Here is a 23076-nt window from a genome sequence, read left to right on the forward strand (position 1 = left end):
ACCAGCTAAAGGAAAGAAGCCAGAGAGTTTTGGTCAGTGGAACAGAGTGAGTCTAGTTGGAGGCCTGTAGCCAGCGGAGTCCCTCAAGGGTTGGTACTGAGATCAGTACTATTCAGTATAAGAGAAGAGAAGAGTGTACCATTAGCAAGTTTGCTGATGACACAAAACTGTGAGGAGTGGCTGACATGCCTGAAGGCTGTGCTGCCACCCAGCGAGACCTAGACAGGCTGGTGAGTTGGGCGGGGAGAAACGTAATGAAATATAACAAGGGCAATTGCAGAGGCTTGTATCTGGGTAAGAACAGCACCCCAGGTACCAGTATAGGTTGGGGACTGACCTGTTGGAGAGCAGTGTAGGGGAAAGGGACCTGGGGGTCCTGGTGAACAGTGGGCTGACCATGAGCCAGCACTGTGCCCTTGTGGCCAAGAAGGCTGCAACTGGAGTATTGTGTCCAGTTCTGGGCCCCTCTGTTCACAAGAAGGACAGGGAACTGCTTGAGAGAGTCCAGTGCAGAACCACAAAGATGATGAAGGGACTGGAGCATCTCCCTTATGAGGAAATGCTGAGGGAGCTGGGTCTCTTCAGCTTGGATGAGACTGAGAGGTGACCTCATTAACATTTATAAATATGTAAAGGATATGTGTCAGGAGGACGGAGCCAGGCTCTTCTCAGTGACATGCAGTGATAGGACAAAGAGCAATGGATGCAAGCTGGAACACAGGAGGTTCCATAAAAATATGAGAAAAAAACTTTTTTATGGTGGGGGCGACAGAACGCTGGAACAGGCTGCCCAGAGAGGCTGGGGGGACTCCTCCTCTGGAGACATTCAAAACCTGTGTGGATGCGATCCTGTATGACCTGATCTAGGTGTTCCTGCTAAGGTAGGGGGATTGGACTAGATGATCATACAAGGTTCCTTCCAATCCCCAACATTCGGTGATTCCATGATTCTGTAACTGGTGTGGAGAAGAGATAGCAGCTATTAAAATGAAGACTTGGTAAAAGAAACTCTTTTCACATCTTAGCCAGGATTCTGGCATTTAATTTATTTAAATAAATAATACATTTTTAAGCTCATCTTTTCTCTTCTCTTCCTCTTCTCTCCTCTTCTCTCCTCTTCTCTCCTCTCCTCTTCTCTCCTCTTCCTCTTCCTCTTCCTCTTCCTCTTCCTCTTCCTCTTCCTCTTCCTCTTCCTCTTCCTCTTCCTCTTCTCTCCTCTTCCTCTTCTCTTCCTCTTCTCTCCTCTCCTCTTCCTCTTCTCTTCTCTCCTTTTCCTCTTCTCTCCTCTTCGTCTTCCTCCTCTCCTCCTCCTCTTCTCTTCCTTTTCTCCTTTCCTCTTCCTCTTCTCTTCCTTTTCTCCTCTCCTCTTCCTCTCCTCTTCTCTCCTCTTCCTCTTCTCTCCTCTCCTCTTCCTCTCCTCTTCTCTTCTCTCCTCTTCCTCTTCTTTCCTCTTCCTCTTCTCTCCTCTCCTTTTTCTCTTCCTCTCCTCTTCTTCTCTCTTCTTCCTCTTCTCTCCTCTTCTTCTCTCCTCTTCCTCTTCTTTCCTCTTCCTCTTCTCTCCTCTCCTTTCTCTCTCCCTCTTCGTCTTCTCTCCTCTCCTCTTCTCTCCTCTCCTCTCTTTCCTCTTCCCTTCTCCTCTCCCCTTCTCTTCTTCCCTTCCCTTCTCTTCTATTCCCCTCTTCCCTTCTCTTCCCTTCCCTTCCCCTCCCCACTTCCCTTCCTTTTCCTTCCCTTCTCCCTTTCCTTCTTCCCCCCTTTCTCCTTCTGCCCTTTCCCCTCCCCCCAATCTCCCTTCCCTCTCTTCTTCTTCTCTCCTTTTAAATTTCCCTTTTTCATTCCCTTTTTCATGCCCTTTCCCTCTCCACTTCCCTTCTCTCCTCTCTTTCCTCTTCCCTTCCCTTCCTCACTTTTTCCTTCCCTTCTCCCTTCCCTTCTTACCTTCCTCTCCCCACCCACTCCCCTCACCCATTCCCCCTGCTTGTCCCCTCCCCTCCTCTCCTCTCAAATTTCCCTTTTTGATTCCCTTTTTCATTTCCATTTCCCTTTCCCCTCCTTCCCTCCCCCCTTTCCCAGCTCCTTTCCCTCTCCTCTTCCCTTCTTTCCCCTCTTCTTCCATCCTCTCCCCTCATGTCCACTCTCCTCTCCTCTCCTCTCCCTTTCCTCTCCTCCCCTCCCCTCCTTTCCCTTTCCTTTCCCTTTCCTTTCCCTTTCCTTTCCCCTTCCTTTCCCCTCCTTTCCCCTCCTTTCCCTTTTCCCTTTTCCCTTTTCCCTTTTCCCTTTTCCCTTTTCCCTTTTTTTCCCTTTTCCCTTTTTTTCCCTTTTCCCTTCCTTTTCCTCTTCCCGTCTTTTCTTTCCTTTTCTTTTTTTTTTCCTTTTTTTTCTTTGATCTACTGGCTCCACCGTCGAAGACAAAACTCTCTTATTCTTCTCCACGTCTCACTAGAAAAAGGAGAGTCTCAAGTTGTGAGTGAGTTCTTTTCACCTCAAACAGACTTTGACAGGGAAAAAGAAAAGCTGCTTTGTCCTGGGATCTCCAGCTACAACTCTGACCACAGCAACAGCAAAGGCAAGAGAGCAGATACCTGTCTGTGGGCCCAAGCAGCCGACGGAAGTTGTCAATCGTGACCTCTGCGTGACAGCGGGTGAGGATGATCACCGCCTGGCACAGGAAGGGCATGCCTGTGCTCTGCTGCATGGATGATGTGCAGCTGCGCAAGATGTACAGGATTAGTGGCACCTGAAAGAGGAAGGGGAGAAGGAACAACTTGCTGCATCCTTGACTCTGCAGGGAGTAACCATGGACATTCAGCGCAGGAGCAGTGCCCGCTCCCTTGACATGCTGTCAAGGCCTAAGCCTAAATTTCACGCCAGCCCCCCTGTCTAAGCCCTGGCTCTGTGCTCAGGCTGTGCTTCTTTCGCACAAGAAGCAAATGGCACAAGGCATCATGCAACAGCCAGAAAAAGTCCAAGACACGTGGAAGAAAGTCTCTTACGTCTCGACAGATGTCCTTTCTGTACATCTGCAGAAAGGTGATCATCCACTTCCCAGCAGCACGCAGGCGCATTCCTTTGGCTTTCTTGAATGTCTCCTTCATGGCCATCATAAAGTCAATGGCGCGTTCCACAGGGAAGTTTCTGCAGACAATCTGCAGAGAAATAAGAAGCAGGAGAGATCCCATCACTACTCTGCGGCAGCTCTTCAAAACATAAGGCAGTCTTGAGGGCATTCAGGCAGCCATCACAATGTTGCTGCTGTCTGTACCCTGCTATTTTTACGGAAGGCAGTTGAGCCTTCTCTCAGCTTCTCCACCCGTGGTGTTTGCTTACATGCAAAGCCTACCTCCCAGCAGCCACAGTCACACATGCACACAAACACACACAGTCACACACACAGACAAATGCACATCATACAGTTGGCTCCTTTCACTGGGCACCAGAAGGCCAGACATAGCTCAGAGCCTCCAGCTACTTGCTGAGAAAAGTCTCAGGGTGACAGCTCATTTTGGAAATGGTGTGAGAAGCTGGGGGCAGCTTAGGGTCATGCAGAAGCCTATGCACTGAGATCCCACACCCCTTTTTGGGTCCACTTACCCTTGCAATTTTGGAAGAGGTCTGGAGCTGAGAGGTGGTGCTGCAGGCATGCAGCCCCTCGCACAGGCTCCTGATGTCTCCTGTCTCAATTGTGTTGGTCTCCTTGGCTGGAAAGAGCATGGAGAGAAAAGGAAAGTCATGCTTCTGGAAACAGAACTGCTTTCCTTGGGGCAGAGACAGAGGACAGGGTGGGGATGAGAAGAGAGCAGCACGCAGTGCCTCTCCCTCCTGTAAACAGGGCCCAGGGGAGAAGTGAAGAGGGCTGGTGCACACCCATTCTACTTGCCTTGGATTTGGAGAAGGGAGTGCAGACAGGAGACAGCCAATTGGCGGGATGTGGGCATGGGATCACATGTCAGAGGTGCCAGCAATCCCACCAAGGAGCCAAAATGCTTGCAGGCATCTCCTCTCTGCAGGGGCAAGAGGCAGGAAAAAAGCTGTAGGCAGCCCCAGCTCTCACTAGCTACTTTCACCTGTGCCCTCCCCACACACAGTGACACAGCATGCACAGCTGGGCGGAGCTCGCCTTCCAGCTCAGGGGCAGTGGGGAGGGAACAGGGGGCATGCGGTGGGGCTCTTTACTCACTCGAAGCTCTTCAGAAGCAGCCAGCAGTTGGGAGAAGGTCTGCAGGGCCCTCATGCGCTCCCACGCATTGTCTGAGATGATTGATTTCTGCAGGACCTGGGGCAAAGCATCTGTCTCACTGCGGACATCTTTTCCTTCCTGCCACCCCTCTCTCTGTCCCTCCTTTTCCAGCACTTTTCCTCAGGGCCTGCAGCCCTGTGGCTTCATGCAGCCCCTCCCCCCCCCCCTCCCCCCTGCACAGCTGTCACTATTCTATGCAGATGTTCCTGCCTCCTAAACCAGGAGCTGTGGCCTTCCAGGGGCTGGCTCCTGCCTTTCCCCCTGCAGGGCCCATTTCTCTGCCCATTTCTGAGCTCACAGTGAGCTGGCATGTCAGCAGGAGATTTCTCCCCCTCTGACTGTCCTCTCATTCACCAGATCTCTGTCCCTGCTATGCACAGGCATCACACTTTCTCCCTTGTACTCCTCCCATGTACTCACTTGGACTATGTTCTGAAAGAAGTCACAGCTGGGCTCTGTCTCGAGCAGGACCACCATGAGCCGGCCCAGAGCTTTCAACGATGTTTGCTGAAGCTGAAAGCAGAAGAGGAGATTGAGGTGTGGCATCACGGCTGCTGCCAGAGCATAGGTCACGTGTGCTGAGGTAGGGCTCCTACTGAGAGGTGGCTGGAAAAGTTACAGCAGGTTACCTGCAGGTACTGAGCTGCTTGCTGTGACTTCCTGATCTTCAGCATCATCTTTGCTGAAGGATGTGTCACGATGTTCTTGCAGCACAGTGTCAACATTTCACGCATGTCCTTGTTTCCAAAAGTGGGCTTCAGCTTACTAACAGGAGGAAAAAAGGAAGAGAAAGTAGAAAGGGCTTTACCAGTGCTCTCCAGACTGGTTTAGACAACATCCAAGATTCTCCTATTTGACAGCTACAAAGTAAACACCCCCAGAGCATGCTGCTGAGCACTGTCTTCAGTTCCAGCAGTGCCCACCTCCTCCCTGGCAGCAGTGAACCACCTCCCTCTCTGAAGGGAAGGAGACCCCTTCCCTTCCCTGCCACGGGACAGGAGCACCAGGGCCGTTCTCCCTGCCCAGAACCTCAGCTTCGCTGGACACAAAAGCCCAGCCGTCTCTGCTGTGGATGCGGCTCCTCACCCCCTGCCCCCTCCCGGCCTTCGGAGCTACCCAGAAGGTGGAGCACCATCCTGTTTTGCAATCCCAGAGGCTCGCGCCCTTACCTCAACTGCTCCAGGGCCAGAACCACCTTGAGGGGCACTGGGGAGACAGGAACGCCCAAGTAATACTTCTTCAGCAGGCCCTGCAAGTTCCAGAGAGACACTGTCAAAGTGGGCAAGAAGCACGCGAGAGCTGTTCCACCCAGCCCAGAGACAGACACAACTGCCACACACCAGCCCCATCACTCCCACATTTCCCACTGCAGGATGCAGCAGCTCCACAGCTGGTGGACCTGCACAGCTGCTGCCTGCCAGCACCCAAGGTTCCCACCAGCTGGAGACATGTATGCCTCCAGGGAAGCGAGCCTCGTGGCACAGCCCAAAACTCCACTGCAGACAGCTCTGGCTCTAGGCACTCACCATCAGGATCTCCAGCAGCTTGCCCTTCAAGGAGGGGTGAAGGCTGGCAGAATCACCCACAGTTTGGAAGGCAGAGCTGGAATCGATGATGCTCTGCACCAGTGCAAGGTTGTTCTGCAAGTCCTGAGGCCCAAGAGAGAAGAATATACTGTGAACTGCGGGAAGGGCTGAGGGCTGCAAGGGGGACACATGGGGGCGATGCTAAGGGAAGGGCTTGGATCTTCGTCTGGGCACAAACCGTTTCCCGAGGGACCTTTAGAAAGAGAAGGCCCATCTCAGCATCTCCCCATGAGGAGGGGCTGCGGCTGGGCACTCAGACACCCTGGCATGTTTCAAGCTCTCACCTGGCAGCTGCAGCTGTACAGCAGCAGGATGTTGCCCACAATGTCTACCTCCAGGCGGGCAAGCAGCTGTTCCTTGCTGGCACGCAGTGCCAAACTGCCATAGGCGAGCATGAGAGCGCTGCGTGTGGCATGAGCTCTCTTGCTGTCCAGCTCCATCTGTGTGGGGAGAAGTGCTTTGAGACACTTGCTCAGCGGCTCCCAGTGCCCAACAATGCACGTGGGCTCCCAAGGCAGGAGCTGCTGTGAAAATAAGGCAGAAGAAAGCCAAGGTGGAAACCCGTAACGCTTACCTTCTTGCGCTTGGCAATCCTTCCATTCCGGCCCTTGTACAGCCTGGACGAAAACATGATGAGTGTGTCCAGGGCTGCGTGGAAGTTGCCCTCAGCAGCATGGCTGACAAGAGAGATCATTCCCTGCACAAAAGAACAAGGGGCAGTTGGCGAAGGCCTGAACTTACTGGTGCAGCCAACCACAGTGGCTGGGCCAGTCCTCGCCTGAGGGAACCGGCAGCAGTGAGGAGATCAGAAAGGTCCGGAGCAGGGCTAGAAGACAGACTGGGGACGCTCACAGAAGCTGGAGGAGAGGAGACTCACCTGGGCCTCAGAGGGCTGCTCCGCGTTTGCTTCCACCAGATGTTGCAGCAGCTTCTCTTGGACGTGAATGTGGAGGACTGCCTTACAAGCTCCCAACACTGTCCCCAGCGCCTTGTACAGGAAAGACTGCATGGGAAAGGAAGGGAAGAGAAGGGATGGAAAAGGAAGTAAGAATCGGAGATGTAGCAGCAGCCTGACCTGTTGGCAGAGGGCCAGGTGGGAAGCACCCACACTCCCTGGGAGTCATTGGGAGCAGCTGCAGGCCGAGCTTTAGCCGGTCCCCGGGCAGTTTGCGGGGAAAGGCCCTCTGGGGGACATGGGCTGGGGAAGCAGCATGAGCAGCGTGAGTGGGCAGAGCATCAGCCGCAGCCCCAGCCCCAGTTGGACACCTGCAGCTGCACCGCTGGGTGGAGCCCGGGGGAAAACCCACCTTTTCTGCAGAGCTGCTGGGAGAGCTGCCCAGCCAGCGGCTCAGCTCACAGCTCAGGCCCTTTGTCCAGGCGTCATCCTCCATAGTCTCCAGAGAAGCCCTCAGAAACTGTTGGAGAACAGAAGAAGCCAATGTTGCCTTGCCCTTTGCCTCTTCCCCCACTTCCAAGTTGCTGCAGCCTTCTGGGGAGAGGTGTCTGGAAGAACAGTCCCTCTCTCAGCTGCCCCCAGCATTCCCTCCATTAAAGCCACCTGCAGCTCTTCTCCTAAGAGCCGCCTTGGGCTTGGGACAAATGGGAAGAGGCAGTGCTGCAAAGGCATGCGGCCGCTCTGCAGCAGCATTTGAGAGGTTGTTCCTGTCCTGCAGGGGCTCATATGAGAGCAGGTCACCTTTAGGCAGGCAAGCCCTTCTCTGCACCACACCTCCTGGTAATGCTGTACCTTTAGTAGATGGTGCTCCCACTCTGCAGTGTCCGGGAAGCTCTCCGATTTCCCTGCACAGCAAGAGGAAGCAAAAGACCCTTGCTTGGGATCAAGCCAGAAAAGAGCTGCTGCAACCCTGGTTTGGCCTGGGCACCAGGCACTGCAAAGCTGGGACCTGCGCCCCCTCCACAATGACCTGTCCCTCCCCACAAACACTTTCCCAGTAGGAACACAGAACTACTCCAGGACTGCTGCCTGAGGGGAGGTGAAGAGCCCATCCATCTCCTGGAATGGGCAGAACCCAGGGGGAAAGGTCCCTGGGCCTCAGTGCCGTATCCCTGGAATGGGAACTGCAGGAGAGCAAGCAGTGGGCCACAGGTTGTATTTTCATTCCTCTCCTCTCTCATCCACCCCTCCCCTTCCTTCCCCTCCCATTCCCTTCCCTTCCGTTGCTTTCCCTTCCCTACCCTTCCCTTCCATCCCCTTCTTCCGCCTCACCCTCTCCACCAGCACTTTACCTTCAAGGCACTGCAGCAGTAGGGGGATCTCAGCTGCCCACATGGCCCCCACAGCTCTGTGGATCCTGCTGTGGAGGTTTCGCATGAGCAGCAAGGCAGCAGCTTGGAGTTCACTGCCTGAAAAAGGGCTCCCTGCCACCACCTGAGCAAGAGCAAGGAGAAGCAGGGTCACTTCTGCAGCAAGAACAGCGGCTTCTCCCGGGAGGGAAGCAGCTTGGCTCTGCCCTGGCGGGCAAGGAGCAACCAACAACTTTTCCCATGGCACTGCGAGCCTGGGAAGAGGATGGCAACCCCAGGGCTCAGGTGGACACTGGCACTCTCGGCCATGCTGCTTCCTCCTCGGAGCTTGTGGCACCGGCCCCTGGAGCATCTACTCACCAACAGGCGCACCAGCAGTGTCTGAGGAGTCAGCAGGGGGCCTGCAGGGAGAAAGAAGTGCTGAGTGCCCTGCCACACGTACCTCCACTGTCCCTTCTGGGTGCTAATACAGGTCAGCAGAGCTCACTGGGGGAGTTTCTGCTCCTACCTTGAAACACGGAGCTGAGGAAATGTGGATCCAGCTCTTCTATCTTCCGCGCTGCCAGGTCCTTTCTCTCAGCCAGGGTTTGGATGCAGCGGGAGATCGGGATCAGCATGCCCGTGTACTGAGCTGGAACCACATAGAGCAGCAGCCGCGGCCACAGGAGCTGTAGGGAACGAGGCAGTTGAGCGTGTCAGCATTCCTGCCTCCGCTCAGAGATGAAGAGGACTCTGGGAATTTCCCTGAGTTTTGTGTGCTTCAGAGCACGTTGGAGGAGAGACCTGGGGTGTTGCAATGGGACAAGGAACACGTGGTGTGAAGGCAAGGAGCAGCAGCAGGGCAGAGTGTGGCTTACTTTGGTCATCCCTCTCACTGAGAAATTCAGCGATCCCAGGATGCTCATGCACTGCTCTTGCAGAGCTCCTTCTTCCTGGGCCTCCTGGGCAAAAGGGACTCCAGCTGTCTGCAAAACATTGTTGTTGAAACACCAGTTACTCTCAGTTCTCAGGAGCCTCTCAGGAGGCTCAGGTGTGGTCCCACTGGTGCTTCTGGGCCAGCCTCTGAGCAGCAAAGGCCTTCCAGAAGATACAGCCCACTGTCCTTACCCTTTTTCCTGTGCTGCGGCTGAATTCATTGAAGATATGCCCCACTATGTCCCAGGATGAGCAGCTCTGGGCATCGGTGCTGAGCAGGTCCCTGATGAAACGCAGAGTGGCCCTCCTCACCTGCCAGGGGTCAATTATGGGTTTGATTTTCCTGATCAGAAGGCAAAGGGAAGCTACATGCTCATTAGGACAGCCCTTTGGGCATGAGCAGAGACAACAAGAGCAGAGGACAAGCCTTGGCTCTTGAGGTGAGGGCCAGGCCTTAGCACCAGGCTGTGCGCTTTCCAAGTGCAGCACAGGGACCTGCCTGCTCCACTCTGCCTGCTCTCCCCACAGGAGCCATCGCGACCGTGTGGTCAATACCCCAGCACCTCCCTGGTCACCCAGCCCTGTCCATGTTGGCAGCAGCATCACTACCCCAACAGTGCTTTCCTTTCCCAAACCAGCTCACCTGGATCCTGGGGTCACTGCACACGCACTGCACAGCTTCTACAATTTGGGGCAGCTTCTCCATCATCACAGGCTCTGCAAGAGATGTGCAGAAGCATGCGTGGAAATACAACCCTGATGGCAAAAAGGATCCCTGGAAATAGCAACCCATGGTACTGACCATCAGAGCAAGCTAGAGCACTGAGCAGACCCAGGGCTGTCACGCATCCAGCCTCCCTCTCATTGCCCAGCTGCAACCGCAGAAACAGGATTGTTTCCTCTGGGCAGATTCGGGCTGCAGAGAGAAAATCCCATGCTGTGTTAGCAAGAAACACATACCCATTCCTGAGGTTTGCGAGAAAGGTTTTGGGCAGGGCACTGCCAAGAATTGCCAAAGCTCCTCTCCTTACCCTGCAGCAGGATGCAGCGGGTCAGCTCTGCGCTATCAGCCTCGCTGTGCTGCCTGGTGTCATCAGAGAGCTGTGGGAACAAGGTCCATTTTAGAAAATCGCATCAGCACTGAGGACAGAAAAGAAACTGTGCTGCCAGCTCTCGTCTCCCTTGGCACTCTCAGGAAGAGGACATGCAAACAAAACCCAGCCTGCCCCACAGCATCCCTGGGGGCATATGCATGGCTCTGGAGGAGCCTCAGGCATGCAGGAGCTACAGCTGAGCACCTGTCAGAGGCTCAGAGCTTTGCAGTCCTCCTGAGACTTAGGCAAGAGGGAAACTGCTGTGGGTGCAAGGATAGGCTCCCCTTACCTGGTAGAACATGGCACTGGTAATGGCCAGAAATTTGTCCTTGGGGATGATAGTCTGAACTCCCTCTAAGGCCTCCAGGAAGATAGTGAGGCTCTGTAAGAGACCAGGAGAGGAAAAAAGTGCTGAAGTCACATCTAGCCACTTGGGAGTGGAGAAACTGTTTTCCAATGGTTTCTCCACTGGGGGAAGCTCCTGCACATTGCTTGGCATTCTTGTTTGTCCCCCACCTCCCAGCAGCACCAAAAGACTCTCTCGGCTCTCAACCGAGCCCTGTTGGCATCGTTTGCAGATATTTCCCACCCAGCATTCCTCTTCTCCCTCATCAGATACAACTGCATGTGGTCCACCTGGTTGTTAGCACAGAGCTCCTCAGGCACTCAGAGCCCCACGGTGGTGGTTGTGAAGCCTCCCATCCCCAGGAGATGGATCCTACTGACTCTTGGCTCCCTCCTGGCTCCTGTTCCCATTGTTCTTTCCTTGACTGAAGAGCTCAGGAAGCCTCAGACCTCCCTTGATCACCTGTTCTATCTTTCTCCAAGGATTCCCCACCTCCTCCCCGCATCCCCCTGACCCCTCGTGGCATTTGCATGGGCCCCACGTCCACGCTGAGCCCTGCACAACATCTCACCTTGGTCACTCTGCAGATGTCTTGGTCCTCCTGATAAGGGCGCACGAGCCAGAGGAGCTGCTCCCAGACTTGCTCTCGGTGCAGCTCCTCTTGCAGGAGGACAGCCATCATGGCAGTCACAGCCCCGAAGACGGCCTGTTTATCCTGGAGAGGGATGGCAGAGGCCCAGCATCAAAGACTGAAGGTCTGCCCTTCCTACAGAGAGGGCTTTCTCTTTTCCTTCCCCTTCCCCATACCCCCTTGCCCAGCAGGAGATGAGATCGCTCTGGACAGCAGGGAGATTTTGCCCACACCCTCATCCCCAGCACTCCCTGCCACAATGCTGTGATATGCAGCTGCTTCCTGGCAAGGAGATCCAGCCCTGAGCACAGTTTGGGGCCCTTTGCAGAGCCAGCCCACTCCCTCTCATCACCCCTCTGCTCTCAGCCCACTGGGCACAGACACAGCTGCTGACATGGAGGTCCCCGCTGCCATCCTGGGCTGGGAATGCAGCACTGCTCACCTTTTCCTCCTTGCAGTCCTGCCAGTTTGTCAGCACGGAGAAGAAGAGCCGGTACAGATTCCCGTAGATTTGCTCTTTCTCCGTGGCAGGCCGGGGGCATTGCTTTCCCGAGCAGAAGTGAACCTGGACTCCTTCTGACCATTGTTTCACAACTGAGAAAACAAAACGAAACAAAAAAAAAGAATAATTAATTTTAAAAGAAAAAACAAACCAAACCAAACCAGCAAGAGAAAAGGGAGCCTGTGAGAGTCTGCAGGGCAGGTGCAAGGGCTGTCCTGAGACCCCCTGCTCTGGAGCCAGCACTCACCAGCACAAGCGAGGCGCAGGGTCTGGCCGCTCCTCACCTGGCCCACCACACTGCGCAGGCCAGCCAGCATCAGCCACATGAAGGGGATGAACTGTGGAGCTGCAGAGGAGAAGGAGAGGGCCACAGTCAGAGCCCTGGCAGCAACAGAGGAGGGGGGGAAGCCCTGCATCCCCCAGCTCAACGCAGGTCATGTGCAGAGGGGAAAGACCCCTTTCCCCGGTTGTCATAGATGTAGGGTGGTTGAGAGTACTCTACCGTAGATGCTGAACAGTTTGCTGAGGGTGATGAGCACAAAATCCCTGGATATATCCCCGATGGCCTTCAGATGGCCCTGGAGCTCAGCCATCACCCAGCTGAAGTGTGTCCGGGCCAGAGCCACCAGGACGTTGCTGGCAGCCATCCTCACGTTGTCAGTGACACCCTAAAAAAGAGTCACTGGTGACACACCGTACGGGAGACTGCCTGAGACCCTTGGAAGGGCTAAGCCACTGCCGTCCACCAGCACAACACCAGCGTGGGCAGGTTTTGTGCTGCCTACTCTCTTTGCCTTTGGGTGTAACCCCTCACCTGGGTTGCTGTCAGGTCCTGGGAAACCTCTGCCAGCAGCCGGTTCACCACTCCGCATGGAGGGCGGCTGTCATCTTCCCACAGGACGCCCTCCAGCTCGCGGTACACCTGTGCTCGATCACCCTGGGGACAGGGATCAGTCATGGTTTGCTTTGCCCTTGTTCTCGGGGAGCCGCCCCCTGCCACCCATCATTGTGCCGGTGTGCTGCCGCGGCCTGGCACCCACAGGACCGTGGCACTGGGCCACGGCAAGGATTCATGGTTGGATGTCCCCAGCTCACCTCATGGTCTTGCAGGCACTGCTGCAGCAGAGTCACAGCGGAGACAGGGACAGGGCTTGCCACCCTACCTTCCCCCCTGCGACGCGTACATCTGGGCACACAGCCCACACAGGCAAAGAGACCTGGAAGGAAAGAGCAGAGCAGCTGCTGCTGGTGTTGCTTGGAGCCAGGGCCGAGCATCCGGCCAGCTCTGGGAGGAATGCTCTCGCAGCCCCACAGTGCAGGGGGGCTGTGCTGGCACATGTGTGGTTGGCAGGGAGAGAGGAGAGAGCCTTCCCCTTGCTGGGGTAAACCACAGTGGGCAGCTGCACTCAGCAGAGCAAGGACAGAGCTGCTGGCACGACTTAAACAGACACTGGTGGCACACACGTGCTTGGGCAGTGTCAGGGTGTCCAGAGAGGTGGAGGGACCTCACCTCGAAGGGCTCTCAGCCGCTCCATCACAGCAGGAAATATCCAGACAGACACAATGCTCTCTCTGGTCCTCCTCCTGCAGCTCCCACGAGCTAATGGGTCACCACTCCCACCGTTGCCACGAAGGTGAAAGAGACAGCCTCTGTGACATCACACCCAGGATTGTCATCTCACAGAGAATGACACGCCCTGGGCTTTATATTTTGCCATCACATTTTCTATTAAAATTAATTAACGGAGCCAAGTAGAATGAACAGAAATACACAAATTTATGTGAGGGAAACAAATGTCATCAGATTGTTATTAATCTATTACATTTGTGTATTGATAATGCCTAGAACATGAGAAAATGGAGTTCCATAATATAAACACCACATAAACTCACAACATTTGAGAGCTACCAACAGATTTCTGTACCTTGATGTCTCACTAGCATAAAGAGGGAAAAATTAAGTAGCAAAAAAAAAAAAAAAAGAACGAAAAAGAAAAAAAACAAAGCAACAAAAAAATCAGAAGTGACTTCAAGAATAAAAGAAAACAGTTAGAATTGCATATATTCCACATGATCTAATGACAGTGTTTAGGTATACTGCTTAACTATTCACATTATACAGTTACAGTTTTTGATTTCCCAGTGGAGTAAAGCTGTATGATTTGCTGTTGTGTGTACTTGTCAAGGTTTTGTGTTTTTTGGTTTTCAGTATTCCACATCATAACATCACGTAGTGCACTGGGAGTTAAAGTGTTAATGCTCCAATTCCAGGTACCTATCCCTATACATTACTGAAGTCATGGGATCTGGGCCTTCCGGGTGCACAGTCTCTTACTGCCTTGCAGTGGATGCTGGAGGGTGCTTTCCTCGCCTTTCCAAGCTTTTCAGGTTTGACTCAGTCTCAGGAACTCTCTCTCGTATCTTATTTGATTTATCAATTTCAAGTAGATTGTATTATATTGTGTTATATTGCATTCCAATATCATAGTAAAATAAGTTTTCCTGCATAGATCATTGCCACTGTTTTTCTTCCTTCCTTGAGCTCAGCTTCCCATTTTGTTGGGCTGGGGGGGGGGGAGGGCAGGAGCCTACTGTCATGATTGATCAAGTTAACTCCATGACATAGGAATATTCTCTTTTATCATATTTTTTAGTAATTATTTGATATTCCAGTGCATCTTAAAAAGTGACCTGACTTAATCAAATATGTTTCTTTCACTTTCTGTATGTGATGCTCTATGTGCTGTCAGGTCCCAAATAGCTCGTCTTACGTGGCTCTATATGTATATGCATACTTAGATGGGGCTCTTGAACCACAAGAATGCAATGAGAGTGCAGACACTGTCATCTTGGAGAGACATTCTTGATCTCTGATGATTGTGAGGAGGGTCAGGGTGTGGTTAGGTTAAGGCAGAGAGCAGAACAGTACATGTAGGATGACAGGGAACAGACGAGAAAAGAGAGCAATCTACTTGGGGAGCACATCTTCCCTCTGCCTGCCCCTACATCAGGAAAGGAGCAAGAGAGATGTAGGAGGATCACTTTTCCAAGAATCTCCTGAGCAGCCCTGCAATGGAGCCCTATGCTGACATCAGCTCATGAAAGAGAGAAATTTTCAGCATGACAAAAAGCTGAAAATTAGAACAAGATTAGGCAAAAAAAGAAGCCTGAAATAGCATACAGACAAATGAAACTACATACAGACAAAGCAGTAAAGAAATATTTGTTATGTAACATGACGGATCTCCTTAGACTTCTCTCTCTGTGAAGATCAGTAATATATTGAAGACAGAAAATAGGATTCACATCAAAACGCCTTCCATTTTCTTCTTCTTTTTTTTTTTTTAACCAAAATCTTTTCTACCTCTTACCTACTGCACAGTAAATGAGTTCCCTAATGACACAGGAGGAAAAGAACTATTCATACCATACCCAAGCAAATGGTATGAACTATTATTGATATTTTATAAAGGAAAAGGGAGACTTAAGGTAGAGATCCTTTGTTATTGGTTTTCAGGAAATAAAAAAAAAAAAAAAGAAGGAAAGAAAGGAAAGAAAGGAAAGGAAGGAAAGGAAGGAAAGGAAGGAAAGGAAGGAAGGAAGGAAGGAAGGAAGGAAGGAAGGAAGGAAGGAAGGAAGGAAGGAAGGAAGGAAGGAAGGAAGGAAGAAAGAAAGAAAGAAAGAAAGAAAGAAAGAAAGAAAGAAAGAAAGAAAGAAAGAAAGAAAGAAAGAAAGAAAGAAAGAAAGAAAGAAAGAAAGAAAGAAAGAAAGAAAAATCAGTCTGAGCCAGAACAAGCTTTCTATCATTTTATTCAACTGGCTCAGTTAAGTTTTTCAGGTTTCATCTCAAGAAATGTGAAATAAGTAATTTTGTCCAATGCATATGTTTACATACAGACCAGACATATCCCATTTGTATGCGTGGTGTACCCACATGTGGCACTGCAACACTGGTAACTGAATAGTTATAAAATGAGGTCTGAGGGCTTGCAACCTAAATAGAAAAGACAAAAAATGAAGGGAATGGGATTTCTCTTGGAAAATTCCCTGAGCAAAAAGCAAATGAAAGCTAGGAGCTGACTAGTAAGAAGTATCTTTGCTTGACCTCTTCTTATTCTTCTGTAAGCACTCTTCTCTGCACTAAAGACAGGATATGGATTACATGGACCTTTCGTTCAATCCAGCACAGCCATTCTCTTCCAATGACGTAATTCCTCTTTCCATTTCTGTTTCGGACTGTTTCTGGCTCTTTAATGCCAACCAGTAGAAACTAGAAGGAAACTAGAAGACATTTAGGAATTCTGTCCTCGCTTACTGCTTTAGTTCAGACAACTACATTTGGAACTTTTGGCCTGAACATTTTGCATTAGTAGACTGTTGGTAAAGATTCAGGTTGCCAGTGCATGAAAGTCAATATCTATGGTTTAGTCACTCAGTGAAACAAATGAAGCAACACAGTGCATTACAATATACTTCTTGCTGATTTTCAAAGTTCAGCACATTTCAGCCATATAAAAATTGTGATTTTTAACAAATGGCCAGGGAGTGAGTAGTCAGTCCTTCCCGGCAAGAGAGCCAAGTGCACTGATGTTATTGTTGAGAAGTGAGTTTATTACCTGCAGGAGTTACTGAAAACTATTTTTTTTTTCACTTTGTAATTCACTTTTTTTGACATTACTGTGCAATTTAGTTGGTGGTCTCACCTTTTAGTTTCTGCTGGAATCCCTTACCACAAGCTATCGCTTTCAAGCAATGAATGAGCTGAGAAGTGGTAGCAAGATAGCTGTGTTCAATAGCACATTGCCCTGGTCCATCTCTGCTCCCTTTGACACTGAAGAATATTTTGTCACTGACAATAGCAGAGCAATTTTGTTCACTGCACTCTGATGGGACTGTCCTTATTATTTCTCATCCCAGCCTACATCTCCCTCTGGCTGGACCAACAATAAAATGCTCTGTAAAATCCCAGTTCCCTGCAATAGCAACCCCAGGCTGTCCTGCCTCCAACAGACTGGCAGCTCCTGGTTCACACTACTGTTTTTTTCTGCTCCCAGCACAGTGGGATTCAATTCTGCACACCAAGGGCTGCTCAGATCAGAGAAGGAACCGTTCACCAAGCCAGGTTTCCTCTCAGATTTGCTTTCCAACCAAAGCCTCAGACTCAACAAATCATCAGATGCTTGTTGACATTCCTCTCAAGAATACGTAAGGTTTTTAATACATAATGATACAATTAGTTCTCGGTAGATCATCCTGTCACCATTACCTGTTTTCTATATCTGTGCTTCTCACTACACTTTTCTTCCTTAATATCTTTTAAAAAGTCCGAGAACAATAATAAATAGCTTAAGGTCACCACTTTCACCCCAGCAGAACCAAGTGTGCAAACTTGAAGAGAATGTATCTGAGAAAAAAAAAAGTAAGAATTTCAAATAAAGATCTCTTATTCTTTTGTTGTTGCTTTCTGAAGGAACTTTATTAGGATAAACTGAGTTGTAAGGCATGGCCTTGGGGGTGGAGCATTGAAGGTAAGGCTGTGCAACTATTTCTTGGTGCTGGATAAGGGCAATATTAAATAAGACTAATGAGCTTGAGTGAGTCAAACGACCTTTCCTCATTTGCTACAAACAGCTTTGTTCCTATGATTCAGTTGGTTGCTCAGTAAAGGTTGTGCAGCTCATTTGCTGCATATTTTTTACTCCAAAAATTAATAAATGAGGCCACAGTGTTCTGTATCTATTTGGTGGCCCACTGGTATGCAATTTTAGCTACCTAAATAATATTTGGATGAAGGCTTGCATTTCCGAAGCCACTGAGTGACACCATAAAGAATAATAAATAAAGCCATTTGGGAGTGTCAAGCACACCTTCGAACAGCTTGTTCCACAGATCACTGTGTGCCCCCAGCACCCCATTTTCAAAAGAAAAATGTTGTATAGCAATACACTGCTAAAGAATACAGCAACTGGCTTTTACGGAGTTGTGTGTTTTTTTTCAATATTTATTTTTACAGAACATGTTGCAAACAGGGAGAAAAGGTATATATTTATGCTCTGGATGTGTGAATTGAGTGTGACTGACTTAAATAATCATCCCAAAAAATTAGGAGGTGGAAAAGATTTCTAACAAGTTGCTAATCTGACTCCACTTCTCCCAGGACAGAGAAAATGCCTGCATTTTCATCTAATACTTCATTTCAAAGTACAGTTCAATATTCTTCATCATATGTAAATGTCATTTTTGTGTATCTTGAGGAGAAGGAAAAGAATGAGGTCGTATGCTTTTGGACGAAATTTCTCTTTTGCCAAGTTTTTCTTTGTGCTATCCTCCAGGTGCACTTCTCAACACCTTAGCATCCTAATTCCTCAATCTCTGTTCCAGCTGCCATCTGCCCTACACTTACAGATGTCCTTTCCTTAGAAAGGAGAATAGGATATGTGAAGGATAGGGAAGAGTGTCCATGAAGGTCCCACCTTGGCAAAAAAAAACTGGGCTCCAGTGGTTCTGAAGCTGTTTAGATGCAGCTATTCTCTGAGGATTGTGATGAAGAGAAGGGATTTGACGTCTGAGAAGGTTTGACAAGCTGTAATTGCTTTCTAATCCCTTAACAATACATACTTAAAATTATGCATATATTTAAGTCCTTTGCTGGACTGGGGCTACAGTCAAGAATAAAGCAAACGGCTCAGAAGGATGTCTCCATAGATGAGGACATTAACCTACGTAAGCTAGAATAGTCATGCCTCAAGACGTAATAGTGCACATCTGTCTCTTCTATTCCTTATTGTTTCCGATCCAAAATTTAAAGCCTACTTTCAGGAGGTCTTTTTTTGCCCTAAAATGGCTTCTCTTATAAATAATACCAGAAATCCCTGCCATACCATGCATATGCTACAGTGATACATATCTTTTGTTTCCCTTCCCTTGGTTACAAGCACTGGCTTTTATTTTCAGTAATGCTGTTTTCTCCTCCAGATGACAGTGATGTAAATGGATATATGCCCTAAAAGAATAAATAATAGTACTGACACATAGCATCTGATTGGCAGAAACTGTTTAAGTTCTGTCATATGGCTGGCATGTCACTTCATGATCAAATTATTCTCCTGCCAGTTAAAATTACCTTGATGCCTCATGTGAATTTTAGCCTCTCCACTGGACTATAGCTTTATTTACCAAATATACTATGCGTTTCATATGTTTTAAGATCATACTGGGAAATCTCCCATGCTTGCTTGACTTCTCTCATATTTGTGTCAGCTCTACTTGCAGAATAACACACCTCTGCTGGTCCACAGGCTCATCTGTAAGTCATATGGAAACATGCAGAGTGGGAGAAGCTCAACACACATTAGAACCAAGGCCCTTCAGAATTTTTATTGATAGAAAATACCCACCAGTTTCTAGAGGCACTGTTTGTTACTTAAGAATCCTGACATTAACCTGCTGAAGATATTTGGAGAAACTTCCTCACAATATCATCATATCTCAACCAGGTCAAGGAAGATGTAACTGCAATTTCTTCTCTGTTCAGGCAGCTTTCAAGGGCTTAGGTTAATACAAACTACAGTGATGATATTTCTGAATTGAAGATTTGTCTCTTGGACCAAAACACTGCCTTTCTTTTTAGGAACACTAAGTAGTCTGATATACTGTGCCCTAAATACATATGCCGTCTGTCCAGGTCATCACAGTCATCTGTTCCATCATTTTATATTGCCACATTCCACAAGTTGCTTTACAAGTTAGATAAGTTGGGGTGACCTATATAAATGGGGAAAATCTACAGGTCAGTGTGGAAGAAAGCAGCGAGGAGCAACAAGAAGCATTCCTACCCACTATGGATTTGGTATGTAGGAACTGAAGAACTGTACCCCCCTTTTCCCCACAGTGTTCACATTAATTTTGAGAGTCATATCACAGCTCAACAGTCACCACTGCAGAGATGGAAAGAAAGCAAACGGACAAGAGGCAAAGAGGCACTTCCAGATAGCATGAAGCAATGGAGGGCTGGAAGAGTTTGAAGACAAACTGTTGCAGAGGGAATTCCCGTTGCCAAAACATCCATGTTGAGACTGTGGGAGGGGTGAGAAGGTCAGTGCCACACATGGCAAGAAGGCAGCGCTGTAGAAGGTAATGTCTGAACAAAGTGAAGGAATGGCAGTGATGTGGTGGCTATACTTTGCATATTGGAGAAATTAGACAGCACTGATCAGAAAACACAGTATTTAGAGTGCTGGAATTGATGATATCAAAAGAAGAAAAACAAATCAGAGTTGAAAGGAGGCAAAGGGATCATTTTAGTATTGGGCAAAGCAAGGCGTTGATCAGTACACAGCACTGAGCATAGGTAGACCACCAGATCACAGAACTAGCGTGATATTCCTACTTATTTCTGCTCACTGAAGAAATACCATATAGTTGTTAAGTTGCTTCTTAATCTCATTCACTTATTTTTCCATCTAATTACAAGATATGAAAATTTGAATTGGTAGAATATTTATGCATTACAGATTTATTTATTCAAGGTTTCCTACAGCAAGCTGCAAAGGAATTATTCAAAAAATTCAAAATGAAACATTGATTAAGGATTCCTTGGGAAATAAAGTCATGACTTAAGGGAACAAAATCCACTTTGGGGAAGCTCTCAAGAGCAGACAGTCATCAAATTTATTAACATCTGACTCAAATTCAATAAAGCTTTTGTGAAATGAGCACACCTGTTCTGGAGCAGCTGTACGCACACAGAAAATTTTGAAAATTGTTCTACTTAGAAGGAATTGTGCCAAATGCCCTATATTTAATCTTTCTCCCATTTTGGCATACTGATATAAAAAGTAACATCATTGCTTCTCAGAATTTTATGTTTCTTCTGCTGTTGATTATTCAAATGAAGTCACACTTCTCTGTAATGGCAATAATTTTACTAGAACTATATTTGATGCTATGAACAACATGTAACTAGTCACAGAAGATGATCAACTCTCAAAGAGCAAAGTGTTTTCATTCAGAGACTCCTCTCTGAGGAAAGAATGACAATAGAAGATATAAGATGATAGACATATATATCCTTTCATTAAGAAAAGTATTTGTGAGGCTCTGGAGACATCCATTTGTATGAGTCATACAGTATTCAAAAACTGACTAATTCTTTTAAGGAATAATTAGCAAAACATGAGGAAATATGATAATAAAATAATTGATTTATAAACATCAGTTTATAAATCTGCCACTAGGAATGTAATCTTTTGTGGCAGCCCAGCCACATCCCTCCCTGTTCCTTGCAGCCCACTGGCCCATGGTCAGTCATTGTCCACATGTTCTGAGTGTCATCATTCTCCCACTTCAGAAAGCAAGTGCAAAGTAGTCTAGCACCTAACACACCACACACCCTGCACATGCAACCCAGTCCCACTCAACAGATTTGATTCCCTAAGGCAATAGTGGAGCATTCTTCCAAGTAAGAGATCTAATTTCCATTTTAACCACAAGTGTAAGATTTCTACTAACAAAATTCTTCCCCTCTCCAGGCTGACTCCTGCAGATGTTCTCAGTACAACCATCTGGTAAGTGTGTTTTTCTTTATCTTTTTGGGAGCTTTCTAACCCTCTCCCAACAGGTGGTGTCAGGGAGTCTGTCCTGTCATAATTACCCCTAATTATGTCTCTTCTCATCTAGTCCATTAAGGAGAATTATTCTTTTGAAATGCAATACCTATGTGAAAAAATGTTTCAGGATCAGGTCAAAGCTTGAGACATCAAAAAGCAAAACAGATTTGCACTGTATCAGGGCTGTAAGAATTCTTTGAAACAGTAAGCAGAGAAATAGATGCTCTACCTTCCTGGTTGAGATAGTAAGCAAGCTCTACTGAAGTCAAAGCAGTAAATATTTTTTGAAATTCTGATAAGTACTTTCATAGCAAGTTTTACAAATTGATTTCATTTTCTAGAACACTGCAGGCTATTGAGTTCATTGCCTTTGAGTAAAAAAGAGTTAAGTATGACAGTACTGCAGAACCTCCATTATAATACTGACAATGATGATTTGACTCCACTGCACTCTTCGTATTGTGGACAAATACTGAGTTGTTTGCTTGCCTGTTCCATGCTGAAAGTGCATCTGAGATTTGCAAATATAAAGGACCTAAACGCACTCCAAGTGAAATCACCATTGACTTTCACAGTCACAAGAGAAGTCTTCATAAAAAGATTTTTAAAAAACCTCTTTATAAAACCTCTTCTGCATTCTTGAAAGCTATCCAGTTATTTCACAATCCCAGACTGTATAACAGCAAGCGTAAGTGTTATCTCGTCTTACAAAACAGCTCCTTTCTTCATGGATTAGTGGGCATGGGGGTGACAGATTGACAGCTGGACTAGATGATCTTAGAGGTCTTTTTCAACTTTAATAATTGTATGATTCATTTTTTTTAAAGTGCAGAGCTACATACCAAATACTACTTCTGATACCACATGGCAAAGTGAATCTGGATTTTGACCAATAACAACTGGTCAACCTGACAGATACAGGTCTCTTTTAAAGGTATTAGCTCATCCGAACAATGAAATGCAATCCATCAGAAGCTAAACTAATACTATTGAATTCATGTATGACATAAAATACAGATAACTAGGTATCATTTTACCAATGTGGATGAGTGGAACCATTATCACATAGATCCAATTATCCTGTACTTGCATTCTTTGTTAAATCACATCTAACTCAATCTGATACAGAAGAGAGATGTTCCCTCAATTAATTAATTATTTTGCAGAGCTTTCTCTTCTGCCACATGTCCTGCTGACCCACACAAATTGAGGGATTCCCATACTCCTGATTCAGCGCAGCTACTAATTAAGATGCGAGAGGTGGATTTCTCAATGTGCAATTATCTCTCTGATCCCTGCACACCTAGGGGAACTGCAGTGCCAAGTCTCCTCAACCCTTTATGTGGGATGCCAAAGAGGATTCTAATCTGCCACTTTATCCAGTCTTGCTATCATAAAAAGGGGCTGTGCTTGTGACAGTGTTATAAAGTGCTGCAGAAGAAAGAAAAAACAGCTTTTGCAAAGTCTAGTCCAGGACAACTGGTGAAAACTAGAAATCTGCTTCAATAACCCTATCAGTTCTGTTGTACTGCTTTTATTTACTACTACTTTCTTCCCTATAGTAGAAAAAATATCTCTGAATTTTGGTTATTCTTCTATCACCATTAGCAACAACAGAATGTTTAGTCTTATTAATTTCTGAAGAGATGTTGTGGAGTAGCCATGAGAGAACTCTAAACACACTGCTATTGGTTTGCCTGGCCACATTAGAACATAAATCAGTTATTCCTCTTATGGAAGAGGTCTCAGAGGACAAAATAATGCAAGATCTGAATGGCATCTCGGCTGCTTTATCTGTATCTTTGACAGTTGATGGGAAAATTGAAAATTTCATTTAAAGAAAGAAAGGATTCACGCAGTTCATCCACAGTGATAATTTTCCTCTAGCCACC

General features: G+C 47.9%; 1 protein-coding gene across 2 annotated transcripts; it reads right to left on the reverse strand.

Moving 5' to 3' along the window:
* Positions 1–1026: 1026 nt before the first annotated feature.
* On the reverse strand, positions 1027–13213 carry LOC116242272 (maestro heat-like repeat-containing protein family member 2B). 2 transcript variants are annotated; one of them, XM_090137433.1, is made up of 31 exons: positions 13087–13213; positions 12672–12793; positions 12391–12513; positions 12079–12244; positions 11824–11922; positions 11517–11668; positions 11015–11158; positions 10387–10479; positions 10035–10104; positions 9806–9919; positions 9647–9720; positions 9196–9315; positions 8946–9053; positions 8597–8756; positions 8449–8489; positions 8071–8212; positions 7571–7623; positions 7131–7238; positions 6701–6826; positions 6398–6520; positions 6108–6263; positions 5764–5886; positions 5407–5486; positions 4867–5002; positions 4658–4750; positions 4178–4273; positions 3878–4001; positions 3592–3698; positions 2994–3146; positions 2583–2737; positions 1027–2439 (listed from the first exon to the last, which is right to left on the reverse strand). In XM_090137433.1, exons 1-31 carry the CDS (start codon positions 13109–13111, stop codon positions 2388–2390), a joined length of 3438 nt encoding a protein of 1145 aa, XP_089993559.1. In that variant the 5' UTR covers positions 13112–13213; the 3' UTR covers positions 1027–2387. The 2 variants fall into 2 exon arrangements, with proteins under 2 accessions (XP_089993559.1, XP_089993558.1); XM_090137432.1 differs by lacking the exon at positions 13087–13213 and having other exon boundaries at positions 12672–12866.
* Between the last annotated feature and the right edge of the window lie 9863 nt (positions 13214–23076).

This window comes from Phasianus colchicus, chromosome 3 (genome assembly GCF_987193195.1).
Source record: "Phasianus colchicus chromosome 3, bPhaCol1.hap1.1, whole genome shotgun sequence".
NCBI lineage: Eukaryota > Metazoa > Chordata > Aves > Galliformes > Phasianidae > Phasianus > Phasianus colchicus.